Source organism: Marmota flaviventris, chromosome 17 (genome assembly GCF_047511675.1).
Source record: "Marmota flaviventris isolate mMarFla1 chromosome 17, mMarFla1.hap1, whole genome shotgun sequence".
Classification (NCBI taxonomy): Eukaryota; Metazoa; Chordata; class Mammalia; order Rodentia; family Sciuridae; genus Marmota; species Marmota flaviventris.
In genome coordinates this window covers 77794797-77821702 of record NC_092514.1, presented here as the reverse complement: position 1 = coordinate 77821702, position 26906 = coordinate 77794797, and the positions used below count along the sequence as shown (strand labels likewise).

The window sequence follows — 26906 nt, the reverse complement described above, 5'->3', positions numbered from 1 at the left end:
CTCTTGAGTCTGTCCCTCAGGCCCACATGTATTCGTTGGGTCCCCCAGTCCATGACCAGCAGCTGCAGCCCTGTCCCTTGCAGCCACTCCAGTGAGGCTGTGGTAGGGCGCCAGATGGCATTGTTTCTCCAAGGACTGATGATGCCTGTCATCTCTCCATGGGCATATGGTAGGCAGGACAGCAAGGGCTCTCAGTCACGTGCTCAGGATCAAAGAAAGATGCCAGGTCTGGGCAGGGGGCTTTATGGGGGCAGCTGGAGATGTGAGAGAGTGGAGGCCCTTCTCCCCCCGCCCCCCGAGCGTGGGCCAGGCCCTGATGTCCCATGGCTGTGCCAAGTCTACAAGAGCACTTAGGACTCACTGCTGCTGCTGGGAAGCCGGCAGCCCCTGGCCACCCTTTCTAACCTCATGTAGGGCCTGGCACCTGGCCACACACTTCACTCACTCTCCACTCCCCCAGCCCCTGTGAAGTCGGTGACCACCTCTCACTCTGCGGAGGGCAAGTGGAGGCTGGTGCTGGCCTACATGACAGGGCTGGGTCGCCAAGGCAGGCTGCCTAGGAAGGTCTGAGCCCCGCCACAGATCCCTCCTGGGGCAGTGCTGGACACACTGGAGGGCGTGTGGGGAGCACGTCTGGTCTGGCTATCATCAGCTGGTGAAGCCCCCCCAGCAGAGGTTGCCCCACAGGGGTCCTGCCTGCCCACTAGCCCCAGGAAGGTGTAGATGGAGAACAGGCCTGGAGTTGCTGTGTGCAGCAGCCTGGGGACACCCTGCCAACACCAGACTCCTGCAGGTGGCCATCTCTGGCCCACCTGCCACCATCTGCCCGTTGGCCCAGAACCTCCCACACAAGCCTCACCTGGGACCCTGCGAGGCAAAGCATCTGCTTCCTCTCCAAGGGTCCCTGACCTCTCTGGCCTCAGGATACTGCCAGGCCGTGGCTCTGCGCCGGGAACTGGCCACCCCATAGCTGTCCTTAACCTCACCCACAGAACTGCTCCTTAAGGACTGGGGGTTGTGGCCCAGAAGTACAGCAGGTGCTCAGCGTGTGCCAGGCCCTGGGTTCCAGCAACCAGCACAAGAAATGAGTAAAGATGAAAATCATGAAACTAGAGGCAGCTGTTCCCTTTGACCCTCCCAGTCAAACTGAAGTTTGATGGAGAAGTTTGGGATGTGCCAGAGATGCTACCCAAATCCCACTGTCTGTTACACAGAGATCCAGTGCAAGCTTAAATTGTTCCCCAGGTGACTCACTTCTGGGAGTTCTTGGGGGAACCATGTAATCCCTCTCTGAAAACAGGCTTTTAAAAATGCATAGAGCCACAATCCTCCATCATCCCCAGAAAGGCCCCCATCTTAGAGGCCAGTCCCTCCGTGGCAGCTGTTGGCTGCACTGTGATGGTACTAGGAAGTTCCCTGCTCAGCCTCCTTCTGGAGGGAGGCAGGACTCCCCACTGAACCTGCACCAGGAGGCTGCCCAGGTTCAGGTGTGGAAAGGGAGGGGACCCATGCTGCAGCCCAGCCAAGTGGGGGCTCCACACTCAGGCCCTTTTCAACTGTTTATTCCACATCAGTTACTTCAGGGGATGGACACTCGACTGTATAGAGATTGAAAGCAAAAAATATACAGTTTAACATGTGTCAGTCACCCACCTAGACAGGCACACGGCACAACACAACACAGGATGAAGGCAGCCTAACGTGTGGAAGCGTCACACACATTAAGGAAACTCAAGTGCCGCATAAGGCCATCTGTGGGCCTCAGCACCTCCACCTCCAGGATGAGCCCAGCGCAGCATCCGGGATTCTGAGAGCAGTCCTATTTGGAGACACTGCTTTCTCCTTGTCCTTAAGGCGAGCTCACGGGGCAGTTCAGCCAGGGCTGAAAGGGACCATCAACAAGCAGAGGGCTTCGCTGTCCCACCTGCTGTAGGGCGGGGTGGGCCTCTGGCTCTCGCCCTGGCCCTGTGATGGTACTGATGTTTTGGGGATGCTCCCATGTCCTCCCTCCCACCCCCCCAACTCTGCTCCCGATGACAATCACCCTCATCAGGCCTCTCCCCCTGCAGCAAGTCCAACTCAGACTGAATGCACAAGGTCAGGCCGGGCCTGAGGGGCCAGTGCACAGGCCCCCAGCTGGCCACGTGTGGCCCCAGCAGGGTGGTGGTGCTGCACTTTGGTGGCCCAGGAACATGGCCCACTGGTGCCAGAACTCTCGGTCATTCTTAGAAATGTCTATAAGCGAAAGCAGGAGCCAAACCAGGCCAGGAGGCTGGGACTGTGCTGCCTGCCCCAGTGGCCCTGCTGCTGCCACTTCTGCAGCGGCCATCACCAAGGAATGCAGACTGCATACCTGGCCTTGACTCTTCACAAGACACCTCTTAGATTTTTTTTAACCCTAAAAGACAGTGCACCATCTTGGTTCTCGCTCTTTGGATTTTTCATACAACCTTAGGATAAAAGGACACGGCCTCCCCCCACGCTGTGTCGGGCAGCAGAGGACTCTCACAGCCAGCCAGGCTCAGCAAGCTGTTTCTTGGAGACCCACCCTCCAGCGCAGAGCAGCCCTCCTGTGGAGGGGCTGTCCCAGCTTCTTTCACCACCTAATGTCCAGGCTGCCCAAGCAGCGCACTGGACTCGGGTGTGTGGCGTGCAGCACTTCCTGAGCACCAGGGGAGCCCAGCCACGCTTGGTACATCTCCTGCAGGTGTGCACTGGTCTCTGGGGGCTGCACAGGGATGTCAGCGTAGATGCTCTCCATCTGCCGCAGCAGGGTCTTGTCTGAGTGCCCGTCCTCAGTCTGCGCTTGGCCTCTGCCACTCAAGCACCCTGAAAGGCACACACAGGCAACTGCTGCTTCCTATGGGAAAGTCAGTCTCTGGGAGGCACTGGGAGACAGTCTGGGGCAGGCGAGGAGCGGGGGCAGAGCAGCTGCACACCCACACACTGTCTGCACAAGCACCTGGCTCCTGCTGTCAGTGCTGCTGACTCTCTAGCCTGTATACGATGTCTTCATCAATAGTAGCAAAATTCACTTAATGAACCAGCAGTGGCTCATGCTTGTAATGCCAGCAGCTCAGGAGGCTGAAACAGGAGGATCGCAAGTTCAAAGCCAGCCTCAGCAACATTGAGGCACTAAGCAAAAGTGAGATCCTGTCTCTGAATATAATACAAACAGGGCTGGAGATGTGGCTCAGAGGCTAAGTACTCAATCCCTGGTACTCCCTTCCCACCCACCCACCCCAAAAGAACCAGTAGTGGCCAGGGTGCAGCTCTATGGTAGAGCACTTGCCTCACGTGCACAAGGCCCTGGGCCCATCCCCAGCACCACCTCCAGCACAGCAAACCAGAAGCAAACTTCCACAGGGCTAAACCTCACTCTCCATGAAGCCAGGGCAGCAGGCAGCCCGACTTGTGGTCTCCACCGTCGGCACACGTGGACACACACTCCCAAAGGCCCTGCCTCACTGGCCACCTGTCCCCACTCCTGCCCCTGGCAAGCTTTGTGAGCTCTGCACCTGACCCCCCACACCAGCTCTCTACCCTCCACCCTCCCCTAACTCGAGCTGGTGTCCCTCCTGGCTCCTCTGGGTCACGGAACAGTACACCGCTCTCTCCTGCCTGGCCTTCCCTAGCGTCTGTAGTCCTCGTTGGCTCACCCTGGGTCTCTCTAGGAACCCTGCTCTCATGCACCCATGTTACTTCACCCTGGGGACACAGACATCCCTAGTTTCCAAGTCAGCACCCTGCAGAGTAGGTGGGCCATCATGGGCCAGGGGCTCTTTGTCCTCCTGACAGCCACACCTGCATCAGGGACCCCTGTCCATCTGGCTCTGGTCTGCTCTGTCCCCTCACTGGGACCCTGTCATCACCTGCCTGTGTTACCCCTCTGCACGTCAGGAAGCTCCTCAAACACAGGGCTCTCGTGAGCCCTCAGATATGGCTCTCCTCAGCTCCGGGAAGCCTCGGTCCCCAGAGCCTGGCAGTGCACAGGCCACCGCGTGAGCTGCTCTGACCTGGTACACACACCTCCCCCAGGGAGCTCTGAAGGCCATGTGTAACTGCCCACTCCTTTCCCCCTGGTACTGGGGACTGAACCCAGGGGTACTGCACCACCGAGGCGCACACTCAGCCTTTTTTATTTCATGTTGAGACAGCCAAGCTGTCCAGGCTGGCCCTGAACTTGAGCTCCTCCTGCCTCAGGTTCCAGAGTCCTTGGGGGCACAGGTTTGGGTATGCCACGTGCCCAGCTTCCCTACATGACAGGGAGTGAGGACGAGAGAGCGAGCACAGCCAAGGCCATCGTGGGGCAAGCACAGAGCTGGGGGCTGGGGGGCTGTCTGGGCGGGCTCTGCTCCGCAGCTCACCTCTGGGACAGGCGAGGACCTCCACGAAGTGGTACGGGAACTTGCCCTTCTTGAGCTTTAGGATCATGTTCTGGATATTCCTAAAGCCGTAAGCAGCAGCGAAGCGCAACAGAACCTCCCCGTCCTTTTCCAGGGTGACCTCCTGGAAGTCTTTGTTTCTATAAAACAAATGACATGGATTTTGACTGCAGAATTGTCTTTCTGTGACTTGAGGGTCCTTTTCCAATCTGAGTTGGGAATGTCAGCCAGATGAAGTCTGGGTCCACACACAAAAGGCCTTTTGGTGGACTGGCAAAGCCTCTCCCACGCCACCCATGCTGTGCCCAACTGCCCTGCTGTCCGCAGGAGGCCTGCTGCAGACAGCCCGCCCGCACCTCAGGGCGCGGTAGGTGATCTCCTCCACGTGCTCGTTGAACAGCTCCTTAGCCGCGTGTCTGAAGACGTGGGCCAGGTGCCCGTCAGAGCCGGCTCCCTCGTGGCGCCTCACTGTGGCCTCCTTCATGTCTCCAAACCTCACCAGGCAGAGGGAGAGAAGTCCTCCTTAATGATGATGGGAAGCCACAGTGCAAGCCAACCCGACACCCCAGGGTCCCAGGCCGAAGGGCGCCACTGAAACCAACCACAGCCTCTGGAAACTGAGATTTGGGGAGTCACATTCTTAAGGAGTGCTAACAGTTGGCACAAAGTCTCCTCCTGCGCCTGGTCTGAAGCTGCAGGAGGGCTGTGCTTGTTGCTGGACCATTCATTCACTTCCTTCTCCAGTTGCATGAGCAATAGGAGGGACGAGGACCAAGCACCCAAGTGACACAAGAGCACATCTGCCTGTGCTGAGCCACAGCGAGAACGCTGGGTCATCCCCGGCCTAGGTGCAGACCCTGCCTGGCACTCAGGTTGAAATTCCACGAGCCTCAGTCCCATCTCCATAACAGACAACAGCTGGGAAGAGGGCAAGCAGACAGCCTTGCGACCCTGGCTGGCCACCAGGTGGAGACCAGCTGCTGTGTCCTTGGCTCCAATGGCCCTGAGGAGCAGAAGCAGCAGTGCAGAGGTAGGTCTTGCCGCCCTGCATCCAGCCCGCCCCCTTCCTTGAGGGCTTGGTGTGCCCATCCCACACAGACGCCAGCCCTGGCAGCCCAGAGTCCTGACCAGTCCAGTTCAAGCCAGGAGGATGGCTGTGGGTTGTGATAGGGCCATGGGCAGCGCCATCTCAGGGCTCAGGCGCTCTAGTCACAGAGCAGTAAAGCCTGGGGCTAGCAGGGGCGGCTTGAGAGTTTGCAGGTGGCCCTGCCCAGAGACCCCCCCCAGAAGCCACTTACAGGGTATCCACTGCAGCATCTTTCACAGAAAGGTCACTTTGCTCCATTATCTGAGCAACTTCACCTGCAGACAAACAAGAAGCCTGAGATACTATGAGGACAGAGGGTCCAGGCCCTTGTGCTGTTCCTCCTTTGGGGGAGTCTGGACTAGTGACCCTGGACCCCTCAGCACAGAGCAGCAGCAGACTCGGGGAAAAACACAAACAACAGGCCAGGGTCTGAGCCTCCCTAAGCCTTGGCACCGAGGGCTTAGGGGTGGCTCCAAGTCATCTCCAGGTGGCATGCTTCTGCGCACAGCCAGCATGCACTGAGGTACCTCAAACCAGCTCACTCGCTCTGGTCTTTTTGGTGCGGGGGGATTGAGCAAGGAGTGCTTTACCACCAAGCCACATCCCCAGCCCCGTTTCTATTTTTATTTTGAGATAGGGCCTCACTAAGTTAGTGAGGCTGGCCTCAAACTTGCAATCCTCTCGCCTCAGTCTTCTGAGTTGCTGGGATTATAGGTGTGCGCCACCACACCCCGCTCTATGTTACTTCCTCATGAGGTGTCTGGTGGAAACAGAGCCCCTTAAACGGCTGCCAAGGTGTCAGGAACACAGTACGCAGCACGAAGACCGCAAATGTGGTGCAGCTGCGTGCAGTGCTGTAAACCCAGCCGTACTCGGAGGCTGAGGCAGGAGGACCACAAGTTCAAGGCCAGCCTAGACAACTTAACAGGTCCCTGCAAGTAAGAAAGTGAAAGAAAGAAAGGAAGAAAATCAAAAGGACTGGGGATGTGGCTCAGTGCTAGCACATCCCAGGTTCAACCCCGTCTGTACACACACACACCAACAGGGCTGAGAGCTTAGTGGTGGAGTGCCTGCCTTCATGCTTGAGGCCCAGGGTTCCAACCCAGCACCAAAATAAAAATTGCTCGATGCGTTCTCTGTGCAGGCTGTACCTTTCCAGCATGAGCACATGGCCACTGGCCATTTGCTAAGGAAGTAGAGGACAGCACCACAGTGACCCTGAGTCCCTTCTGCCACGTCACTCCCACAGGGTGCACCCCAAAGGTGGAGACCTTCCTGTAGGGATTGGCTTGCTAGACTTCCTGGCCACGCCAAGAGGGGAATACCTACGCTCCAAGTTTTTCCTAAGAGCCTGCCACTCTGCCTGACCACAACTGGTCTCACACCTGGAGATCAGTTTCCAGCATGGGATTCCAGCCTTCTTCTAGCTTCCCCAGTGACCTCAGCGGGCTTTCTTCCAGCCGGGGAAAAAAGGAAAGGAGCTGGTTCACATAGAGAACCTGCAGGCCTAGCAGTCCACTGGTTTGGGAGATAATTCCTATCCCCAGGTTGAGTACCTGCCTGCTCTGCTGGTGTGTGCAGCAGCACCCCTGGGCAGGGCCCTGCTGTTTTCTCCGTGAGAGCTCCACTGTGCCTAGGGCAGACTTAGCAGGCCTCCTGTGGTCAGGCAGGACTCCCTAAAGGGCAGCAGGTGATACAGGCCACAGCCACACTGCCCCCGGGGTTCTCCTAGAGACTCGAGTACTGAAGACAGGGAGGAAGCAAGGTTGTACCAGCGCCAGCTCTCCCTTCTCAACCCAAGGGCCCTCAGCACTGGCCAATCAAAGAGCCAGCCAGTGTCCAGGCACAGCCCTGCCCGCCTCTCACCTGATGTCAGCACACAGTCAGCACCCTGGGCACCGTGCGCAGCAGAGAGCCCCTCTCGCAGAGCCTCCAGCTTCTTGTCGTAGCAAGGGGCCACAACTACGTGGAAGATCTTCTCTGGGGCCAGGTTCTGTGGAGGAGAGTGCCTCATGCTGAGGGCTGGCGGAAGCTACTCACTGCCCACCCCCACGTGTGGCACCGGGGGTGCTGGCTCTGGGTCTGACCCCCGGCTCCAGCTCGCTCTCACCCCCTCCTGGTCTGCTCCAGCACTGCGCCCGCACCTCTGCTGCCTCACCTGAAAGGAGCTGGCTCACAGAGGGAACCTGCAGGCCTAGCAGTCCTGGGAGCGGCCCTCCAGAACCAGGAGGCAGAGCCTGCCTCCAGCACTGTGCACACAGGGCAGGACAGGAAGAACAGGCGTGTGCTCCGCCTGGCTTACTGCAGTCTCCTGAGGCTGTCCCCTGGGGCCTTGGTGTGAGGAGCAGGTACCCAAGGCTGCACCAGAACTGGGGTAATGCTGATGAGGCCCAGTTCAAAGGCCCTGCTGGAGGCAGGGGCGGAGCCTGAGAGGAAGCCTGCCTTGATCACAGCCCCACCAGGGGTGAGGGGAGAGGTGGCTGCAGGCCGGTTCCCCAGCAGGACCTGCAAGGGATCCACAGCTTTGGGATCCAGCCAGGGGAGGGCAGGGCTGGCAGCAGGGGAGACAAACAGGGGCAGGGCAAGGGCAAGGCAGAATGGCCCAGGGTGTGCTGTTTGGTGCCCCTGACACCGGTCAACTATGGTGACCTTATGAAGCAAAGGTCCCCTGTGGCTGAAACCACCAGGCTGCCAGGAGAGTGGCTTTTCACAGCTGGCTTCCAGGGTCTGGAAGACCCTGTTATTGTCCTCTTCAGTTGCCATGACACCGGTGGGACAGTGCCCCCAAGGAGGACAACAGTGCAGGAGCGGTGGCACGCAGCACAGCGATCCATGGCTGCCTCCAGACACCAGGGGAGGCAGGGGTGAAGGAGCCCCAGGCTGGGACTCGGGCTGCCTCATGGAGGACAAGGTCAAGCCCATGGCTGAATCTCACAAGGAGTCACGTGGCACCCATGGTCTGAGGGGCAGCCAGGACAGAAAGGAGGCTGGTTTCCTGAGTGACAGTAGTCCTCAGCCTCCAGGCACAATCCCCCCCAGGCCTCCATGGTGAGCCTGGCCCAGAAGTAAGGAGGCATCACCTAAAGTGTTTCCATGAGGGCCAAAATGGGCCCAGGAGAAAAAGAATAAGAAGAAAGGAAGAGATTATAACAAGAGAGAGGCAGAGGTGGGCACTGGCAGAAAGGGTGACACGGGATCCTCACCAGAAGCCACAGCTCCCAGGAGTTCACCTGGACATAAGGGTCACCTCCCAACCAACACGCTGCCCTCTGAAAGGATCAGCTTACCTGCTGTTTGGCAAAGTAATCCTTCACCAAGGAGCCCATGACCTGCTGAGGGGACTTGGCAGCACACAGGTGGGGAGTAACAGGGTGTCCCAGCACCCGCTCAGCGTATCGGACCCAGCCTGGGGAGGAGAGTCCACAAGGTCAGCTGCAGCCTCGTCAGGGGTTCACACAGACTGCCCACCACGACCTGCCCTCCACAGCTCAGGCAGTGGGCTGGGAGTCCTCAAGGTTTAAGGGTGCTGAGAAGTGGGAAGCACCCTGTGGGCCTCAAACTGAGAGCAACAGTCAGGAGAAGGCAGAGCGGGGGCAGCAGGCCCCCCCAGGAGTGAGAAGGAGACGCTCTGAGGAGCAACTCAGAACAGCCACTGGACCAAGCCTGCGAGGTTTGCTGTGCCAGGCGTGGAGTTCTTGCACCTGAGGCAAGTGGCCACGCACAGGTGGGAGAAGCCCAGCACTCTGTGCTGACCCTGCTGGAAATAAGCCCAAAGACCGTCCACTGTTTAAATCAACAAAACAAGAAACTTAAGCCCCTGAATGAATCATCAATAGCAAAGCAGGCACTGTGATCATTTCTTCTTCAGTTCAATGAACTTCTACCCCCCCATGGACCATGGCTGCTGTGGTGGTCTCCAGGAGTGGGCACAGGCCAGGGAGGTCAGCTGACCACCCGGCCTACAGTTCTGCCTGCAGGAGCCAAGGCTTGCTCCCCCAACACTGGGTGCAGCCTGGCAAGAGGGCCCGACCCCATGGACACGTACCCAGTATGCCCACAAGAGCATGAGCACTGCTGGAGGGCACTGAGGCCCAGGACATCCACTGCCCCCATGCAGAAAAGGGCAGGCAGGCCCCTGGGCAGGCCTGCCAAGGGTGAGCGAGAGCCATCAAACTCAAACCTCAGGTGCCCCCACGACGCAGCCTCGACGCCCTCCAATCCGCGACAGGTGCATACAACAAGCGTCCTGAAAAAGAACCACCTGCAGGGCAGTGTTTGGCAGGCCCGAGGGCCACCCCTGGACCCCAGCAGAGAGGCACATGCCCAGGACACAAGCTCGCAGCACTCCTGCACTCGTGCTGCTGGGTGAAGCTTTACAGGCCTCAGACACTAAACAGGACCAAGCGAAGCCCCAGGAGGTCGGGCCCCCAGAGGAGGTTTCCTGACCACCACGCGAGAGGTAGCAGGGGAGACAGGCTGTTAGGAGCAGCAGATCCTCAGAGGCACCCCTCATGTGTGAAGCACTGCTGCTGAGCACCTGCCACGGACGGAGGCCCTGCCCATCACCATGAGGGCAAAGCTGTGGGTCCCACCCGTCACCTCTGGCCCCGAGTCTCCACACGTGGGGGTCTAGCCACTGGGGACTTAAGTCAGGAAACATTTCGGGAACAGCCCTTGGCCAGCCAAGGCCCAATTCTAGGGAGAAGCAAAGCCAGCAATCTTGGCGTCAGCAACAAATCACAGAAAAGTTCTGGTTTTGAAGCAGAGCACACCAAATCATCTCCTTGGACTGTGGAGGTGCTGTAAACCTTAGCCATGATGGTCACAGTTCTGACACAGGAGAAAAACCGTCATTAACCAGGAAGAGCATTCCAGAATCCAGACTAGGAAATCAACAGTCGGATACATTAAACACAGCAAACCTCAAGCTAAGATGGGTGGCCAAGGGTTGGTCTGCAGCAGGTGACCCAAGCAGAGAAAGGGCTCAAGGACACTGCTTGAGGAGAGCCCGGTGCCTCATCCAGCACTGCCAGCTGAGGACGCAGAGGGCTTGTGGCCTGTGCACCTATCAGGAGCTTTTCCAGGGAGTCATCCCAGGCTCTTCCCCAGGCCTCCACACAAGGAATCAAGAGGCATCTGTTGGCTTGGGGCTGGCAAAGAGCACGAAGCTGTCTGCCCTGCTGACAGGAACCAAGGGCCATCCCGGCGTCTCCTTCTCTGATTAGGGTAGAACTGACCCACACACTGAGGAGACATGGCACCTCAGGTTTATGGGTGGTCAGCTGCTGAGTCTCCAGTGCAGCTTCCTGGGCGGGGGACTTCCTCTTCCCGGCTTTAGCAGAGGCAGATGCCCCTCCACACTCTGAGCAAACTCCAGGCCATCCCCACCTGCTTTACCAAATCACAGCCCTGAGGGTGCCCGCTGCCAGAAGACCCCGCACAACGAGAGGCCAGCTAGGCCCCACACTTGGCCACTTCTGAAATGGCACCGCCCACGCCCAGGTAGACAGCAGGCTGCCATGCTGGCAGACCCATGGGCGTGGAGCACGTTCGCCTGAAGGTCACTGGCCACTGCTCCTACCAGGGCTTCATCCCTGCTAATGATGAGAATTTAAAAGGGGTGGAGAAAATGCTCATTTTGTCCAGAATTGAAAAACTGTGATACATGTTACCTGCCGTGGTTTGCATGTCCCCATCAAAAATCAGGCTGAAGCCAACCCACCATGGGGTATCAAGACAGGTCCACTGTGTCCACCTGGTGTCTGGAGGGGGCCCTGGGCTTGGAGCTGCCCCTCTCCTCCTACCTGACAGGGCAAGATCTCCCCATGCAGGGCCTGCTCCTGAGCCCCAGCGTCAGTGACTATAGCAGGGAGTGGGCCAAGACAGTACCTAGGTGTTGACTCCACGCTCAACTAATGGAACAATAGCTGAAAGTGCTCCCCAACAGAACCTGAGTATCAGTGTCAGGAACTGTTTTATCCTACGATTTTCTTTAAAGCTGGGAAAAGATAAATGTCATGTCATCTGTAATTGTTTGATAATGAGATTATCTGAAATAATTTTAAGAATATAATTGATTTTTATTAAAACACAGTATTGGGGCTGGGGATGTGGCTCAAGCGGTAGCGTGCTCGCCTGGCATGCGTGCGGCCTGGGTTCGATCCTCAGCACCACATACAAATAAAAATGTTGTATCTGCCAAAAAATAAATATTAAAAATTCTCTCTCTAAAAAAAAAAAAAAATCACAGTATTCTTGCCCCACAAATCTTACAAATGTATAAATGAAAATAAATTAAGGGGGGGCTGGGGATGTGGCTCAAGCGGTAGCGCGCTCGCCTGGCATGCGTGAGGCCCGGGTTCGATCCTCAGCACCACATACAAACAAAGATGTTGTGTCCGCCGAAAACTAAAAAATGAATATTAAAATATTCTCTCTCTCTCTTTAAAAAAAGAAAAAAAAGAAATGAAATTAAGGGCTGGGATGTAGCACTTGCCTTGCGCATGTGAGGCCCTGGGTTCAATCCCCAGTGCAGAACAAAAGTCAAAAACATAGCACAGGGGGGCTGGGGATGTGGCTCAAGCGGTAGCGCGCTCGCCTGGCATGCGTGCGGCCCGGGTTCGATCCTCAGCACCACATACAAACAAAGATGTTGTGTCCGCCGAGAACTAAAAAATAAATATTAAAAATTCTCCCTCTCTCTCTCTCTCTCTTTAAAAAAAGAAAAAAAACATAGCACAGCCACAGGCTATCCCTGAACTACCTCTGAACTACCCAGCTGATAAACGTTGCTCACGTAGACAGCACTGGGCTGGACACCCCCACTCTGCGAGGCCGGGAGGGACGAATGCCAAACTCACCACCCACCCACCTGCCAAGTGCCCACGCCTACCCCAGCCCAGGGACTGACCTGGGCAGGCAGAGGTCAGCATGGGCAGCGCACGCTGTTCCTCGTTGTGCTGATGGAACCGACGCACAAACTCTTTCTGGCTCTCCAGGATGCTCAGGTCTGCAGCTATCGAGGTGTCAAACACGTAGTGCACCCCTGTGGGAGAGAGGGGCGCTGTCTCCACCCATGGGGACCAGGGTCTGCCTGAGCCCAAGGGGCCACAAGTCTTGGCTCGTCTCTAACTAAGGGCCAGTTCAGGACCGAGGATTTTAATTTTTTTTTTTTTTTAAATAAGCATACATCACTTTTACAATACAATACATACACTCTGTCTCCTGCGTCTCCCTTTCTGTACGTCTATGTTAGTAGAACTATCTTACAGCACTCCATGTGTAAGCCAATGGGGCATCATAAGATATGTAAAGCATTCTCTTCTAACTCAGTGGCACATTAAAATTTCAGTCTGGCCAGGCACAGTGGCTCATGCCTGTAATCCCAGCAGCTCGGGAAGCTGAGGCACAAAGATCTCGAGTTCAAAGCCAGTCTCAGCAATGGTGAGGCACTAAGAAACTCAGTGAGACCCTGTGTCTAATAAAATATAAAAATTGGGCTGGGGATGTGGCTTAGTGGTTGAGTGCCCCTGAGTTCAATCCCCAGTACCCAAAAAATACATAAATATTATGAAATTCAAATTTTTTACTTTAGAAGAAACCAGTTTTCTTTGTTAAGATCTAACAATTACACACTGACAAGCCTCCACACCACACTCCAGAGCACCGACTGCTCTGCTCTTGTTTCGTCTGGTGGGCAAGGCCAGCCTGAGCTCCCGGGGACTGGCCGGATATAGGAGCACCTGGATGAGTTCACATGTGGCTGCTGGGTCTCGGCTGCAGCTCTTAAGGCCCTAAATCACCTGCCAGGAGAAACCACCACTCACCAAGAACACCAAGGAGGAATGGGGCCAGAAGCTGCTGCTCAGCCCTCGGGCCTGCCTGCGGATGCTATTCCAAGGGTCTTGTGACAACTGTCCCACACTACGCTTACTCTTTACAAAGCCCTGTCTGGCCAATGACTCAGCTCTCCTCTGTCCTCTCTGCCCGCCTGCTGGCTGCCATGCCAAGAGGATGCTCAAGGGCTCTGTGACACCACCACTCAAGGACCGGGCAAACAGACCACTCGGGAGCCCTGTGGCCATGCCAGGAGCAGCTCCAAGTCTCAGCAGTCTTAGTTCCCTTTTGACATTCTCCATCTTGACTGTACTCTCTTTTTTGGTACTGAGGGCTGCTTTACCATGAGCTACATTCCCAGTCCCTTCTAAATTTTTTTTTTCTGGTATCGGGAATTAAACTCAGGGGCACTCAACCACTGAGTCACATCCCCAGCCCTATTTTGTATTTTATTTAGAGTCAGGTCTTGCTGAGTTGCTTAGTATCTTGGGGTTGCTGAGGCTGACTTTGAACTTACAATTTTTCTCCTGCTCAGCCTCTGAAGCCACTGGGATTACAGGCATGTGCCACCATGCCCAGCTACCTTTCACTTTTTAAAATTTATACCCACAGTCTCTTTACTGTTTTTCATTTTGAGATGCGCTGGCTAAGTTGTCCAGGTTGGCCTTGAACTTGAGACCCTCCTGCCTCAGCGTCCAGAGGAGCTGGGATTGCAAGCATGGCCCCTGAGCTGGCTTGATTATATTCTTAAACTACCACCTATCACTCCTCACATAAAGAATACCTGCCTAGGGGTGGGATGGTAGCTCAGTGGTAGAGAGCCAGCCTAGCATGTCTGAAGCACTGGGTTCGACCCTCAGCACCACATAAATAAATACAATAAAGGTATTGTGTCCATCTGCAACTAAGAGAAAAAGAACACCTGCCTACTCCTTTCTTGGGAAATCGGGCACTCATCATTTCAGACGCTTCTCTATCCAAACGCCTTCCATGAGCTGGCGGCATGGAGGCTGCTGCCAAGGGTGGAGGCCTCCCATACACCCCTGTCCACAGTGCCAGCAGGCACTCGCCTCTAGCTCCAGAGGGATCAGCCCTTCCTGCAACAAACACCTGTCCACGCAGACTAGGGGTTAAGAAGCACCGCCAGCCATCAGTCGAGGTTGGCATACAGGGCAGGGTCGCTTTACATTCCATGAGGTGCTCCTGGAAGTATCTCATTTCTCCTGTGCCCTTGAGATAAAGGGGCCCTTCATGACCTCCAGTTTTAAATCACAGTATTACCAAAGGTGACTCACCAAGACTTTTGAGGAAGCCACAGAGTCTTCTGGATGCATCAGTGACACTGAGGTTGAATTTAGCAGCAAAATAAGGCAAAGACTGAGGACACACAGACACTACCAGCACTCTGTGCTTTGAGGTATCGCATCTCTACAAGAGAACAGAGTGGTGTCACCTCCATGAAGGGCAACCTAGACACCTTAAGGAAAGACTCAGCACAAACAGAATGCAATACATGTTCCATGCAAAGACTGTAAACTAGACAAGCGCTGGCAAGCGTGACTCGGAGAAGGGCATCAGGACTGAAACAAGACAATTCACAACACTGGCCCTTAAGTCACAGAAGTCACCAGGTAACAATAAAAATGTATATAAACTTAAATGACTGTCCAAAGGTCAGTCTCCTAGAAACCATCAGGCTAGGTCATTCAGCGGCACACTTTAGCCACTAAAAATTTTAAGTCTGGAAAGAACTGACAAATTGTCCTTTACAAACTCTTCTAGAAAATTTTGACTAGCTGGGCTTTGTGGCCACACCAATAATCCCAGTGATTCGGGAAGCTGAGGCAGAAGGATCACGAACTCAAGGCCAGCCTCAGCAACTTAGTAAGACCCTAAGCAACTCACTGAGATACTGTCCCAAAATAAAAGTTAAAGTAAGCTGGGGCTGGGGCTTAGTGGTTAAGTGCCCCTGGATTCAAACCCTGGCACCAAATAAATAAGTAAACTAGCTATATACGTGCATTCCTTAGTAAGAATGGCTTTCTTCAAAATGCAAATTAAAACAGTAAGAAACAGATGGGCATAAGCAGTTCAGGGAAATCCCTGGGGAAGCACCAGAGCCATCAGACTGAGCACAGCCTGCAACAGCCCTGGAAGCGTCTGCAGCGTGCCACCAAGTGTGAGTGCTGGCCACACACCGAGCACAGCAGAGCCCAGCCCGCACTCGCTTCACATAGCCCCCAGGCACCTGGAACGGGCTCGCCTCTGAACCCCAGTGTCAGGATTTGTCACAGCAGCTGGGTGCAGTTTTGAAGTATGATAGAATATAAACAAGCAATACAACTGTGACTTGCCAATAAACATTCCAAATATCTCCAGCTGAATAATCAGGAGAAAACAGGGACACCTTCTGCCCCTCGGGGTGAACTGCACCCTTGACACCACAGTTATCCCTCTGCATCATGTGTGGGAGTACCAGGGATACAGGCACTTGTAAGGACATTTGCAAAAACTACAGATGCCACAGAATTAGAAGTCTAACCGTACTGTGGAGCGTGCCAGGAGAGAACGCAGGCATCCCTGACTCTAGTTCAGTGCCATGGAATGGCTAACGCCACTCTGTTCCCTGACAGGATGAGGCTGAGCAGGTGGAATCAGCTTACAGAGTGTGGTGGGCAGCATTCGGGTGCTATTCAGAACACCCCAGCTGGGCACCAGCAGCTTGCCTTGGACCCCTGGGAGACTGCACACCAGGAAGGGCGCAGCTAATGCTGACAACACCCAAAACTGGAACCTAAAAGGGTGGATGACTTGTCCAGGAAAATGCCAGAGTGTGAGGCAGAGCACCTGAGGTATCCTGGTGCTGCCCTGCACGAGCACTCACGTGAGCCAGCATTCTGGGTGGGGCACTCTGTGGCAGATCACTTGCCTACCACGCGAAAGGCCCCGGATTCCATCCCTAGAACCCCTCAAAAGTAAACAAAAACCTAAAGATTTTCAAGGCTCTTAAGCACACTGACTACTGACTACATCAGAGAAAAGACCTACCCTACTCTGTCATGTGGGTCAGGGCACGATACCTGGGCAAGGTGGGACACACACACACCTCTGTAACAGAGTATGCCAACTCTCTGGGTGCTGTAAATCAAGACCCCAACAACCCCACCACACCTCATTTCTCTTTCTCTTTTATTCATCTTGTTGAAAGATAGTGGCGCCTGGTAGTTCTGTACAGGAGGTCCAAGGGACATGCTGAAGGAGGATTTGGGATCCATCACCCGTCCCTGGGGTCCCAGCCTGCCCAAGTCGCACAAGACCATTATCACCCAAGCCTATCTCTGAAACTCAGACCTGTCTGCTGGACCTCACTAGGCTGTGGCCGCCCTTCCAGCCAGGAGATGAATGTGTGCTGCCAGCCACTCTCCCAGAGTCGGCAGAGGAGTCTGGGCAGGGGTTTTATTCCCCATGGAAGGGCTTAGGGCAAGGCAGACTACGGCAGGGAACAGGAACTTCATGACACCAGGAAAGGCAGAGACATGCATCGATGTCCCAGCAAAGGGTTCCACGTACACGGAGAACAGACTTCACCTCCCCCTTGACCCACCATCCCCAGGTCAGCTCCACAGGCACAGTGACAGCATGCGCTCTGAACATCATACCTTATTAAGGTTCAGAACGCGGAAGAATTCCTTGGTGCTCTGCTGAGACAGCTGGGCTCCTTCCTCTGCAGTCAAGCAGCTATCGCACGCCAGGCAATCACTCAGAAATATCTTGGCATCAGCTAACCTATGGAACTCTCCCTTCTGTGAAGGAAAGCATCAGTTTTGCATTAACATGTGCTTCTTTAGGGAGGGTAATGGCATAAACACAATACCCAGAACTCACGCTAGGCAGGGAGACAATGGCAGGGCAAGGCCAGTAATTGGCAGCAAGCCCACGATGACAGTCACAGATGGAACCAACCCCAGCACTGTCACATGTGGAAAGATGATACTCCTATGTGCTGTGAGCTGGCCAAGTGGGTCCTTCCCCCATACCCTTCCTCTGCAGCACCTGTGTCCCAGCCACTGGCTTCCCTGCCTGGCTCCCCCGCTCCATGCCTCCTGAGTTCACCTGTCCCATGGCTCCCATGGGTGCCCTGGCTTATCTCCAGGCTCATAATTTGCACAACTCACTTCTAGTTCTGGGTCTCTGGGTCCTCAAACCATCCTGGACTGGGCTGCTGGTGTGCAGACCTGCCCCATCCCCACCTCCCCAGTGACTGCTCACCTGGATGCAGAGAGTGTAGACAGAACTTCAACCCATGCGACCCCTTTGTCCTCTCCTTCCTGACTGGCCTCTATACCTCCCCCTGGCCCTCTGCAGCCTCCAGAGAGATCTGTTAGAACATAAAGCATGTCTTCACTCTGCTTGGAGCCCCCAACAATAGACCCTCACATGGAAGGCCACATCAGCCCTCCTTTGCCCTGGTCCCTGCCACGCTGGCCCTGGCTGTTCTTGTGTCCCTATGCAAGTGCTCCTGGAGAACTACAGGCTCACCTAACAAGTTCCCCTCACAGAGAGGGTGTTCCCACACCTGTTTTCTTTGCACCAACTACAAGCATTAATGTTTATCCCACCTCGGTGAGCTTTGTGAAGGTGTAGCTTTGTCTTGATCCTTCTGTTCCCCGCACCTCTACTGCATACAGAAGGTGCTCAGTAAATATTTGGTGGGTGAATATATGAAAATGCTGAGCCAACAGAATCATTTTAGTCAGTAATAAAAGCTCTGGAGGGCATCTATCCATTCTTTTTTTTTTTTTTTTTTTTTTTGCTGTTGTAGATGGACAGAATGTCTTTATTTTATTTATTTTCATGTGGTGCTGAGTATGGAACCCAGCGCGTCCCACATGCTAGGCAAGCGCTCTACTGCTGAGCTATAGCCCCAGTCCTATGAAGTTTTTTCTTTAAAACATGATTTGACAGGCTTCGGTGCTCCACCCCTCCTTTGACGGCACACCCTCTAAGGGAGCTCAGGTGGTGGCCAAGTGTCCCTGTGCAGCCTGCTCATCCTGGGGTTTTGCTCTTGCAGATGCAGATCCAGGAGGTCAAATGGAATCAGGAACTGGTATTTTAACAAGGTACCAGATGGAGCCTGCGACTCACAGCAAGAGTCTGGCACCTACCTGATCCTGTGGAGAGCACTGAGTTCTACCTGCACTGCCCACAGGTCATCCAAGGAGATGCCCGTCACCACCCTGATCACAAAACAGAACCCTGCAAGCTTCAGGGTCCACCCCTCACCTTCCTTCCTCCTTGCCCCCTCCTTCTGTAGCTGTGGAATGGCAAGAGCCCTCTTCCATTTATCTCATTACTGACAATGCTGCAACTTCACCTCCAGCAGGCACCCACTCCCAAGCCTAGATTGGGGTCCTCTGGTTCCTCTGCCACTCTGCATGGCTCACTCAGGCCTGCAAAGCTGCCTACGTGGCTTCCATCATTCACTGTGGCTGCTGCATCTATTACCTGCCCTAAAAACAACCTGAGACTTCCCCCTTACTCGAAGAACCCCAGTGGCTTCTTCACGGCCATCAACCTGAACAAGGGGGGCCCCTGCCCCTGCTCAGACCTCTCCTGTTCATACCCCCAACACTCTTACCAGCTCCTCTCATCCTAGCAGTGTGCCCATTGCTGAGCTGGTAGGCACATGTGTTATCTCACCCTCACCGGAGCCCTGGGAAGCCAGTAACCCAACTCGCCACAACTAGATAAGAACGGGGCCTCACGGGGGTTAGGTTTTTGTGTAGGGTGATGCAACCAAAGGGCAGGCCTGGGAGAAGGCCCCAGGCCTGGCTGTTCCGAGCTCTGGCCCCAACTGGCCCAAGGCTCCAGGTGCTCACTGCCTGTTTTCTGCCCCGCTGCTCCCTATGCCTAGCCTCCACTGCACAGCACCAGCACACAGGCGAACCAGATTAATGACCATCAGACCAACAGCATATCAGAACTAGTGAACCTAACAAGAAAGATCCTCCACCTGCTCTTCCCCTTCTTCCCATGTTGCCAGTTCTCCACTTACAAAACAGGCTCCAGTATTCTGGTTTTTCTTCTCTTTTTCTTTTTTTTTGCAGTACTTGGGATTGAATTGAGGGGAACTTTATGTCACTGAATTGCATGACAGGGTTTTGCTAAGTTGCAGAGGCTGCCCTTGAATTTATGATACTCCAGCCCCAGCCTCCAGAGTAGCTGGGATTATAGGTGTGCACCATCATGCCCATTGGTTCCAGTATTTTCCTATAAAAGACATGACCTTAATCTACCGGCATCATGTCCTTCCCTGTGACCCAGGAACATTGGTAGGACTTACTTGAAATGCTCATTCTGAGCATGAAATGACATATAAAGCTCATCTCAGGCTGGGTAGATGGCACTTGCCTATAATCCTAGAACTTGGGAGGCTGAGGCAGGAGGATCACAAGTTTGAGGCCAGCCCAGAAAATTTTGAGACCTTATCTCAAAAAAAAAAAAAAGAGGTGGGGATGTAGCTCAGTGATAGAGTAAAAGTGGATTCAATCCCAGTACTGAAGGAGAAAAAAAAAGAGCCCAGCTCAGGGGGTGTATCAAATAAACATGACTAAAGAGAATTAAAAACTAGGAACTAAATTAGAAAAGAAACCATGTAAAAATTAAATCTATATAATCATCATGAAATTTGGGTTACCTTATAAATGTCCTATCTCAACTATTGTTTTTTTAAAAAAAAAATTTTGGTGGGGGAGGATCCTGGGGATTGAACCCAGGAGTGCTCTACCACTAAACCACATCCCCACTCCATTTTATTTATTTATTTACTTGGGGTATGCATTGGGGATTTAACCCAGAGGCACTTTACCACTGACCTATATCCCCCAGGTCTTTTTATTTTGAGACAAGGTTCTCCCTAAGTTGCTGAGGCTGTTCTCAAACTTGAGATCCTCCTACCTTAACCTCAGTGCCCACAGCTCAATTCTCATTTTAATGGAAATTTCCGTTAAAAAAGAGTTGAGATTTAAATATCAGAGCACTATTTCTTTGTTCCTAGTGCAGTGTTTTGGCTTGGTATGTTTGAGAAGATAGGCTGTGTGGAAAGAGAGACTTTCCTGCACAAGGCTGTTAGCACCTTCAACTTTACTTCAGTCTTTCTTAGAGCAATGATGTGCATGGTGATATGAACCTCAAACAGAGAAAAACAGCACCAGCCACTTACTTTAGGCTGATACAAAACTAAAAAGTCTATACTTACTTCTCCATTCTCCCGGGCTGGACTTGGTGCATCAACTGACACATTCTCTTGGTCATCTGTTTTTGTTTTTTTACTACATTCCTTAAAAAAACGCAAAAGAATATTTTTTTTGTTTTTTTTTTAATTTTTTTTTTAAGTTGTCAATAGACCTTTATTTATTTATATGTGGTCTGAGAATTGAACCCAGTGCCTCACACCTGCTAGGCAAGTGCTCTACCACTGTGCTACAACCCCAGCCCAAGAATATTGTTAAAGAACAACTTTTAACCTGATTCTCTCCATTAAAAAAAAAAAAAAAACAAACACACATACCTGACCAACTAATCTCATGTCCAGAAATCTTTTTTAGAGAAGAAAAGCAACTGTTCTTCAGGATGCCACAGACACACACACACACACACACACACACACACACACTCTCTCAGTCCTTCAACAACACTGTCTGCAATAACTAGGCACTACAAATGAGGTGGCCTTCCAGGCTGCCTTACCTGGAACAGATGCACTTAGGATGTGATTGTAACCATTACAAAGAACCTCTCTCAATTCTGTGAGAGAATGTCTCCCACAAAGCATTAAAAAGAAAGTTATACCTAGTATTTATGATGTGATATAATTTTTAAGCAAACAACGGGGCTGGGGTTATGGCTCAGCGGTAGAGCGCTCGCCTTGCATGTGTGAGGCCCTGGGTTCGATCCTCAGCACCACATAAAAAAATAAACAAATAAAATAAAAGTATCAAAAAAATCTGATTTATTAAAAAAAAAAAAAAAAACCCTTGCACACGCACTGCATGGTTGTTACAGGGGATGCAAGGGTAGAGGGCCACTGTCAAATTACAGAGCAGAGAGGAGTGCCCGCCCTTGTTTCCCTCTCCACTTTAAAAAAATATATATATATATATATATATTTTTTTTAAGTGATTTTTATGTGGTGCTGAGGACCGAACCCTGTGCCTCACATGTGCTAGGCAAGTGCTCCACCACTGAGTTACGACTTCAGCCCCTCTCTCCCCACTTCTGAACTGTTTAAAAGTTTATGAGCCAGCCGTAGCATTTGTGATTATTGCAAACTGCTCTCGGGCAGAACCGCGACTGGCACAAGGACTCAGAGCCCCAGTTCAGCCACCACCGCCAGACCCGCGATGCGCTCGCCCGCAGCGACCTCCACCAGCGCCCCGCCGGGCTCAGCCACACAGACACCCGCGGACTACCAGAGCTGACAGGTGTCAGCAAGCCGCACCCGGCGAGCGGGACCCGGCCGGGCCTTGACCTCCGACCTCCAGCCTCGACATCAATTCGCGACCCTCAGACCCCGCCCACATCCCAGATCTGTCCCGGACCTCCGACCCCAGCTTTGACCACGCCGGGTGCGGCGCCCACCTTCCGCGTGCAGTGCTCACACTTCATCTGGAGCTTGACAGGAGAGAGGCTAGGCGCCCAGGCAAAGCGTCGCACCGATCGACACAGACACCTCCGCCCGCCACCCGCAGCCCTTTGTTGTCTTTGCTCTGGCAAGGCCACACCCCTAAGGGCTGCGTGCGGCCAACGAGAGCACCGAGACAGAGAGAGCCACACCCCTCGGCCAATTAGGAGCGTGAGGAGGACGGTTCGGCCCCCCACACCTATTGCGCGGCCTAGGCCAATCAGAGAGGCAGAAAGGGGCGGGCCCTTTCACAGAGCCAATCAGAGTGTAGAAAGGGGCTTGGTCGCCCCTTCCGATCCTCAGCGGCCCTGGTCGAGTCTCCCTCGAGCTTCTGTTTCGTGCTGGGCGTGGGGCAATGACTAAGCCACGTTTATGAGGGCGAGAGGATAGCGCGAGGGCGGTCCGGAGGAAGGCGAGACTGGGCAGTTCCGGGACCCTCCGGCTCCATCAGCTCAGCTTCGGATGCTTCCCCCCCCCCCCCCGGCTCCTTTTGGGCGGAGACGGGACCGCCATGGCCACCCTGCAGTTCGTCACGTAGACCTTGCGAGGTGGTGGTGCGCCTGCGCCGCGGGTTGGACCACGTGGGCGGGGTCTGGAAACTGAAAGTCGGTGTTCAAAGGAGGCGGTTGGTCCCCGGGTCTCGTCACTGCAGGGAGTTTTGTTTTTGCTATCAGAGAGTGAACCCAGGAGTGCCTAACCAGCCCTTTTTATTTTTATTTTGAGGCAGGGTATGGTTGCCTAGGTGCTTGGTGAGTTGCCTAGACTGACCTTGAACCCGAGATCCTCCCACCCCAGCCTTTCTAGTCACTGGGGTCCATCACAGGCGTGTGCCACCGCTCCTGGCCAAGGGTATTGGTATTGGTATCCAGCCCTTAGGCTTCGCGTAACTAAGAACAGTTTTTGTTCCTCCAAGAAATTGGTTCCTGCGGAGCAAAACTCACTTGTACTTATAATGTGCAGGGCTACGTGGAAACAAACATGCTGGGTACAGAATAAGAAATGAAAAACCTAGTCAGGCACGGTGACACGCAAGCCAGAGAATTGCAAGCTCGAGACCAACCTCAATAACATCTAAATTCTGTATCAAAATAAAAAGGGCTGAGGATGTAGCTTAGTAGTGTAGCCAGCCGCCTTGGGCTCGCTTTACACAAATCTTCCTTTCACGTGGTAAGTGCTTGGTATCACATGAGGTACACAAGCCTCCTAGGAACAGCCAAAGCTCTACTGTTGGTTATGTAGCTTTGAAATGGTACAAGCACACCGTTTACCTTGTGAATATTTTTGCTGTAATAAGAATTGGGAGCGCATTCTCTGTTCCCTTGGAGAGAGTGGCCTCAGTTCAGACCCACTGAGAACTTCATGACCTCCTTCTACCCCACAGGAATGTTACAGCAAACCTTATCCTTGTACGCCATATATGAGTTACCCCAACACCGGACTTTCACATGCATATTCTGAAGGCTCAGGCTGGGAAAACCCTGGAGCTCCGAAGGCCCCTCCTTCCAGGTCTTGTAACCATGGTACACTTTATGCTTTGAATATAGCCCTTGCCACTCTACCGCTGCAACTTAGAAACTTTTTTAAAATATTTTTTTAGTTGTAGATGGACACAATACCTTTATTTTATTTATTTATTTTTATGTGGTCCTGAGGATTGAACCCAATGTCTCATACCTGAGAGGCAAGTTTTCTGTCACTGAGCCACAATCCCAGCCTGCAACTTAAAATAAGGGACTTGTTTTATTCTCTAACAGCCCCCATTCTCCTCCTACCTAACCTCTCCCCCTCCCTAATCTTCAGAAAACAGGATTGCCTTCCTTTTCCATCCTGGGCAGAGTTATCTGTCCTTGAGCATGCATCCATGACAGGAACTAAGTAATTCAGACTTGGGGATGGTACCAGAAGAGCTCAGAAATCACTATCTCCCAAATTAACAAGTGAATTACAACTCCAGACAGCAGGAAAAAAAAAAAAAAAAGTGGAATATGGTCTTTAAAAGCCCCTGCTTCTCCTGATGGGTAGAATTACAACATCTGGGATATGAGTTCCCCTGTTTCTCCCTTGCTAGTGTTATCCCAGATTCGTGGGACCCCAAAAGACCTCCAGGAGCCAAATCCGATGCAATCACACAAGAGTCTTTATTGCAAGCTTGAGCCTGAACTCACAACCATTCCCGATGCAGCAGTCCCAGGGAGTGAGTCCCAGTCCTTTGTCCAGTGAGATTTTATAGGTTTTGGGGGGGATACTCTATGTGTCATAACCACACAGCAAATCATTCCATACCACGGGAAAGTCACAACTCTTAACATTGGTTAGCACATTCAATGGCGGGAACAAGTTGGGTAGGGGTGATTGGTTAGTGCAAGAAGGGTATTTCTTTGAACTGATTGGTTTAGGCCATGAGGGGTTCACGTGCTAAACTACATGGTGTCCCAACATGTTATCAAACACCATAAACTACTGGGGGGTCATCTGGCATTCCAGGTATTTTCCCTGTCTCATGCTGATTGGAGGTTGCTAGGGGGGTTGCTATGGATCCTCTCTAGCCTGAGTTAGGGATACCTGGCACCCCAGATCTCTCCTGTTATTTGTAGACAACTCAGCAGGGTGGATATGTGCTTAGGAGTGCTCTGTGGGTTTTTCCAAGGACAAGGGTCATGCCTCCTTCCTTAGGACAGGTCTTGAGGTAGAAGCTGCTATTATTTATTTTTAAAAATGGAGTCACATCAGTTTCTCACTTGCAAAGCAATAAAACGTCTCCTTTTTCTCAAAACCGCGTCCTTGTTATTGGGTTGGCATTAGGGACAAGGCCTGAGCTTTTGGAAAAAGCCAAGTTCACCTAGAACCACTCTAAATTGGACTTTACCTTCTACAGGTTGTCGTGATGGGCAAAAGGTTCGACTTATGCAGTCGAGGAGAAATAAAGAATGTCCATGTGCTTCTGCCCTTTTCAATGCTTTATTCACTCAAATCAATACAATTTCACTCTACAGGTTAATCAAGAAAATGATGATCCTTAATGCTAAGCACTGCAATACACATGATCAATTCACAAGAAACAATTCTAGATTAATTCTAAGCACTGCAAACACACTTAATCATGACAGGCTAATGAAAGACATTCCCACTGCATGCCAGTTCAAGTATCAGATCAAAAGTCTCAAGCCTTAGGCTTTAAGTCCAGCAGATGCACATTCACTCTGACCACAGTGATCAGGTCAGGAACCAAGGCAGGCTTCTCCTGGGGTGGAGCTGACAGCCAGCTGAGGAGAGGGTCCTAAGGAGAAGTTGCTGTTGTCACCAGGGTCAAGATGTGGCTGTAGAGTTTGAGAGTGGTGAGGAAAATGCAGAGGATCAGGAAACTATGAAAAGAGTTGGGGTGTCAGTCCAGATCCTCATCAGGCTCTCTGGCATGTGGGCATCATTGTCGGCTGGCTGAATGTCTGTTCATTTGCTCCATCATTTATGCTAAATCATGAGGCTTCTGACTGTCCCTTCAATCCCTATCAGCTGCTAATTTCTTAGTGACATCATTCGTCCTGAGGTAAAAGCATCTGGTCTGGTGGTCCCCACCCTGATTTTCTTGCATGCCAGAGACTTCACTCTTGAGTTTGTCAGGGTGGGGAGAAGTGACTGTGACTTGTTTGTGCCTGAGGACCACACGAGGGCTCCCTGGGTGTGCCTCGTGAAACTACAGGTTTCAAACTGGAGGGTTTTTTTGTTTTGTTTTGTTTTGTTTTTAATTTTTTTTTTTAAGAGAGAGAGAATTTTTAATATTTATTTTTTAGTTTTCGGCGGACACAACATCTTTGTTTGTATGTGGTGCTGAGGCATGCGTGCTACCACTTGAGCCACATCCCCAGCCCTCAAACTGGAGTTTTAAAATGGAGTTGCTTAGGCTAAGGCCTACGGCCATCCTTACACAGGATCTTCATTCTAAGCAACTAGATTTTTTGTCTTTTGGAACTTACTATTCTGTTAATGAACTTCACTTATTGGGTGGGTTCCTGTGCAAATCATCTGATGTTCGCTCCCTTTTTAAGCATAGTGAACCAAAGAGAAAAAATATCTTAGTATGGTGAAGGGTAGACCCACCTACATCCTTGTAGATGGGTCTGAGAATTAAACAAGACAGATTAGCTTGAGAAAAAAATACAAATATATTTACAAGTTTTAATGGCACAGGAGTCTTGTGAAGAAATAAGGCCTTGAGGCAGCAGTTAGAAGGCAGTTACTTATACACTGGGGTGGATGAAGAACGTTAGAGGGGCAGAAATGTGGGGAGATTTAAAAAAAAAAAAAGCTATTTTATCAGTCAGTAGGGTATCCCTGCCTCTCCTCTTCTCCTTGAGGATAAGGACACTTCTTTTGTTTCTAGTGCAGGGAGAAATCTTTGATAGAAGGATCCAGTCTCCTTCTTTTAAGAAACAGTAAGGGGCCTGGCCCAGTTGCCTAGGCCTTTAATCTGAGCCATTCAAGAGGCTGAGGAGGAGAATCCTAAGTTCAAGGAAAATTTAGCAAGGCTCTGTCAAAATAAAAAGGGATAAGGATGTATCTCAGTGGTAAAGTGCTCATGGAATCCATCCCCTGTATTGCAAAAAAAAAAAAAAAAAAAAAAACAGAAACAGACTGAGCTACAGTGCATTTGGATTTTGTCATTTTTCAAGAGCCTTTAATTCAAATGGTCAACATGCCAGTGTTAGGGTAGCTGGCGCAAATATCCACGAAGGACACATCTCTGAGTTCAAGCAAAGGTTTGTTGACAGAGAATATCTGCTAGGCCGCCCTTCTGCAAGGCGCAGCAGCCTGCCGGAAAAAACTTCTCAACTACATAGTCAAGTACAACAGAGTAGTTTAAAAATAACCCATCTGGTCCTGTGATTATTATGTGGCATCTTTGCTGTGGTTTTGGTAG

At 52.4% G+C, this 26906-nt stretch overlaps 1 protein-coding gene across 3 annotated transcripts; it reads right to left on the bottom strand.

Annotated features, from left to right (window-relative positions):
- Window positions 1-1546: 1546 nt before the first annotated feature.
- Window positions 1547-22082, bottom strand: Narf (nuclear prelamin A recognition factor). Of its 3 annotated transcripts, none has more exons than XM_027922192.2 (11): window positions 21949-22081; window positions 20567-20647; window positions 16968-17111; window positions 14604-14736; window positions 12383-12517; window positions 8760-8878; window positions 7339-7465; window positions 5684-5747; window positions 4742-4879; window positions 4368-4525; window positions 1547-2829 (listed from the first exon to the last, which is right to left on the bottom strand). In XM_027922192.2, the coding sequence occupies exons 1-11, from the start codon at window positions 21973-21975 to the stop codon at window positions 2597-2599; spliced, it is 1359 nt and encodes a 452-aa protein (XP_027777993.1). In that variant the 5' UTR covers window positions 21976-22081; the 3' UTR covers window positions 1547-2596. The 3 variants fall into 3 exon arrangements, with proteins under 3 accessions (XP_027777993.1, XP_027777994.1, XP_071459264.1); XM_071603163.1 differs by lacking the exon at window positions 1547-2829 and adding an exon at window positions 2837-3084 and having other exon boundaries at window positions 21949-22082; XM_027922193.2 differs by lacking the exon at window positions 20567-20647.
- Window positions 22083-26906: the final 4824 nt, after the last annotated feature.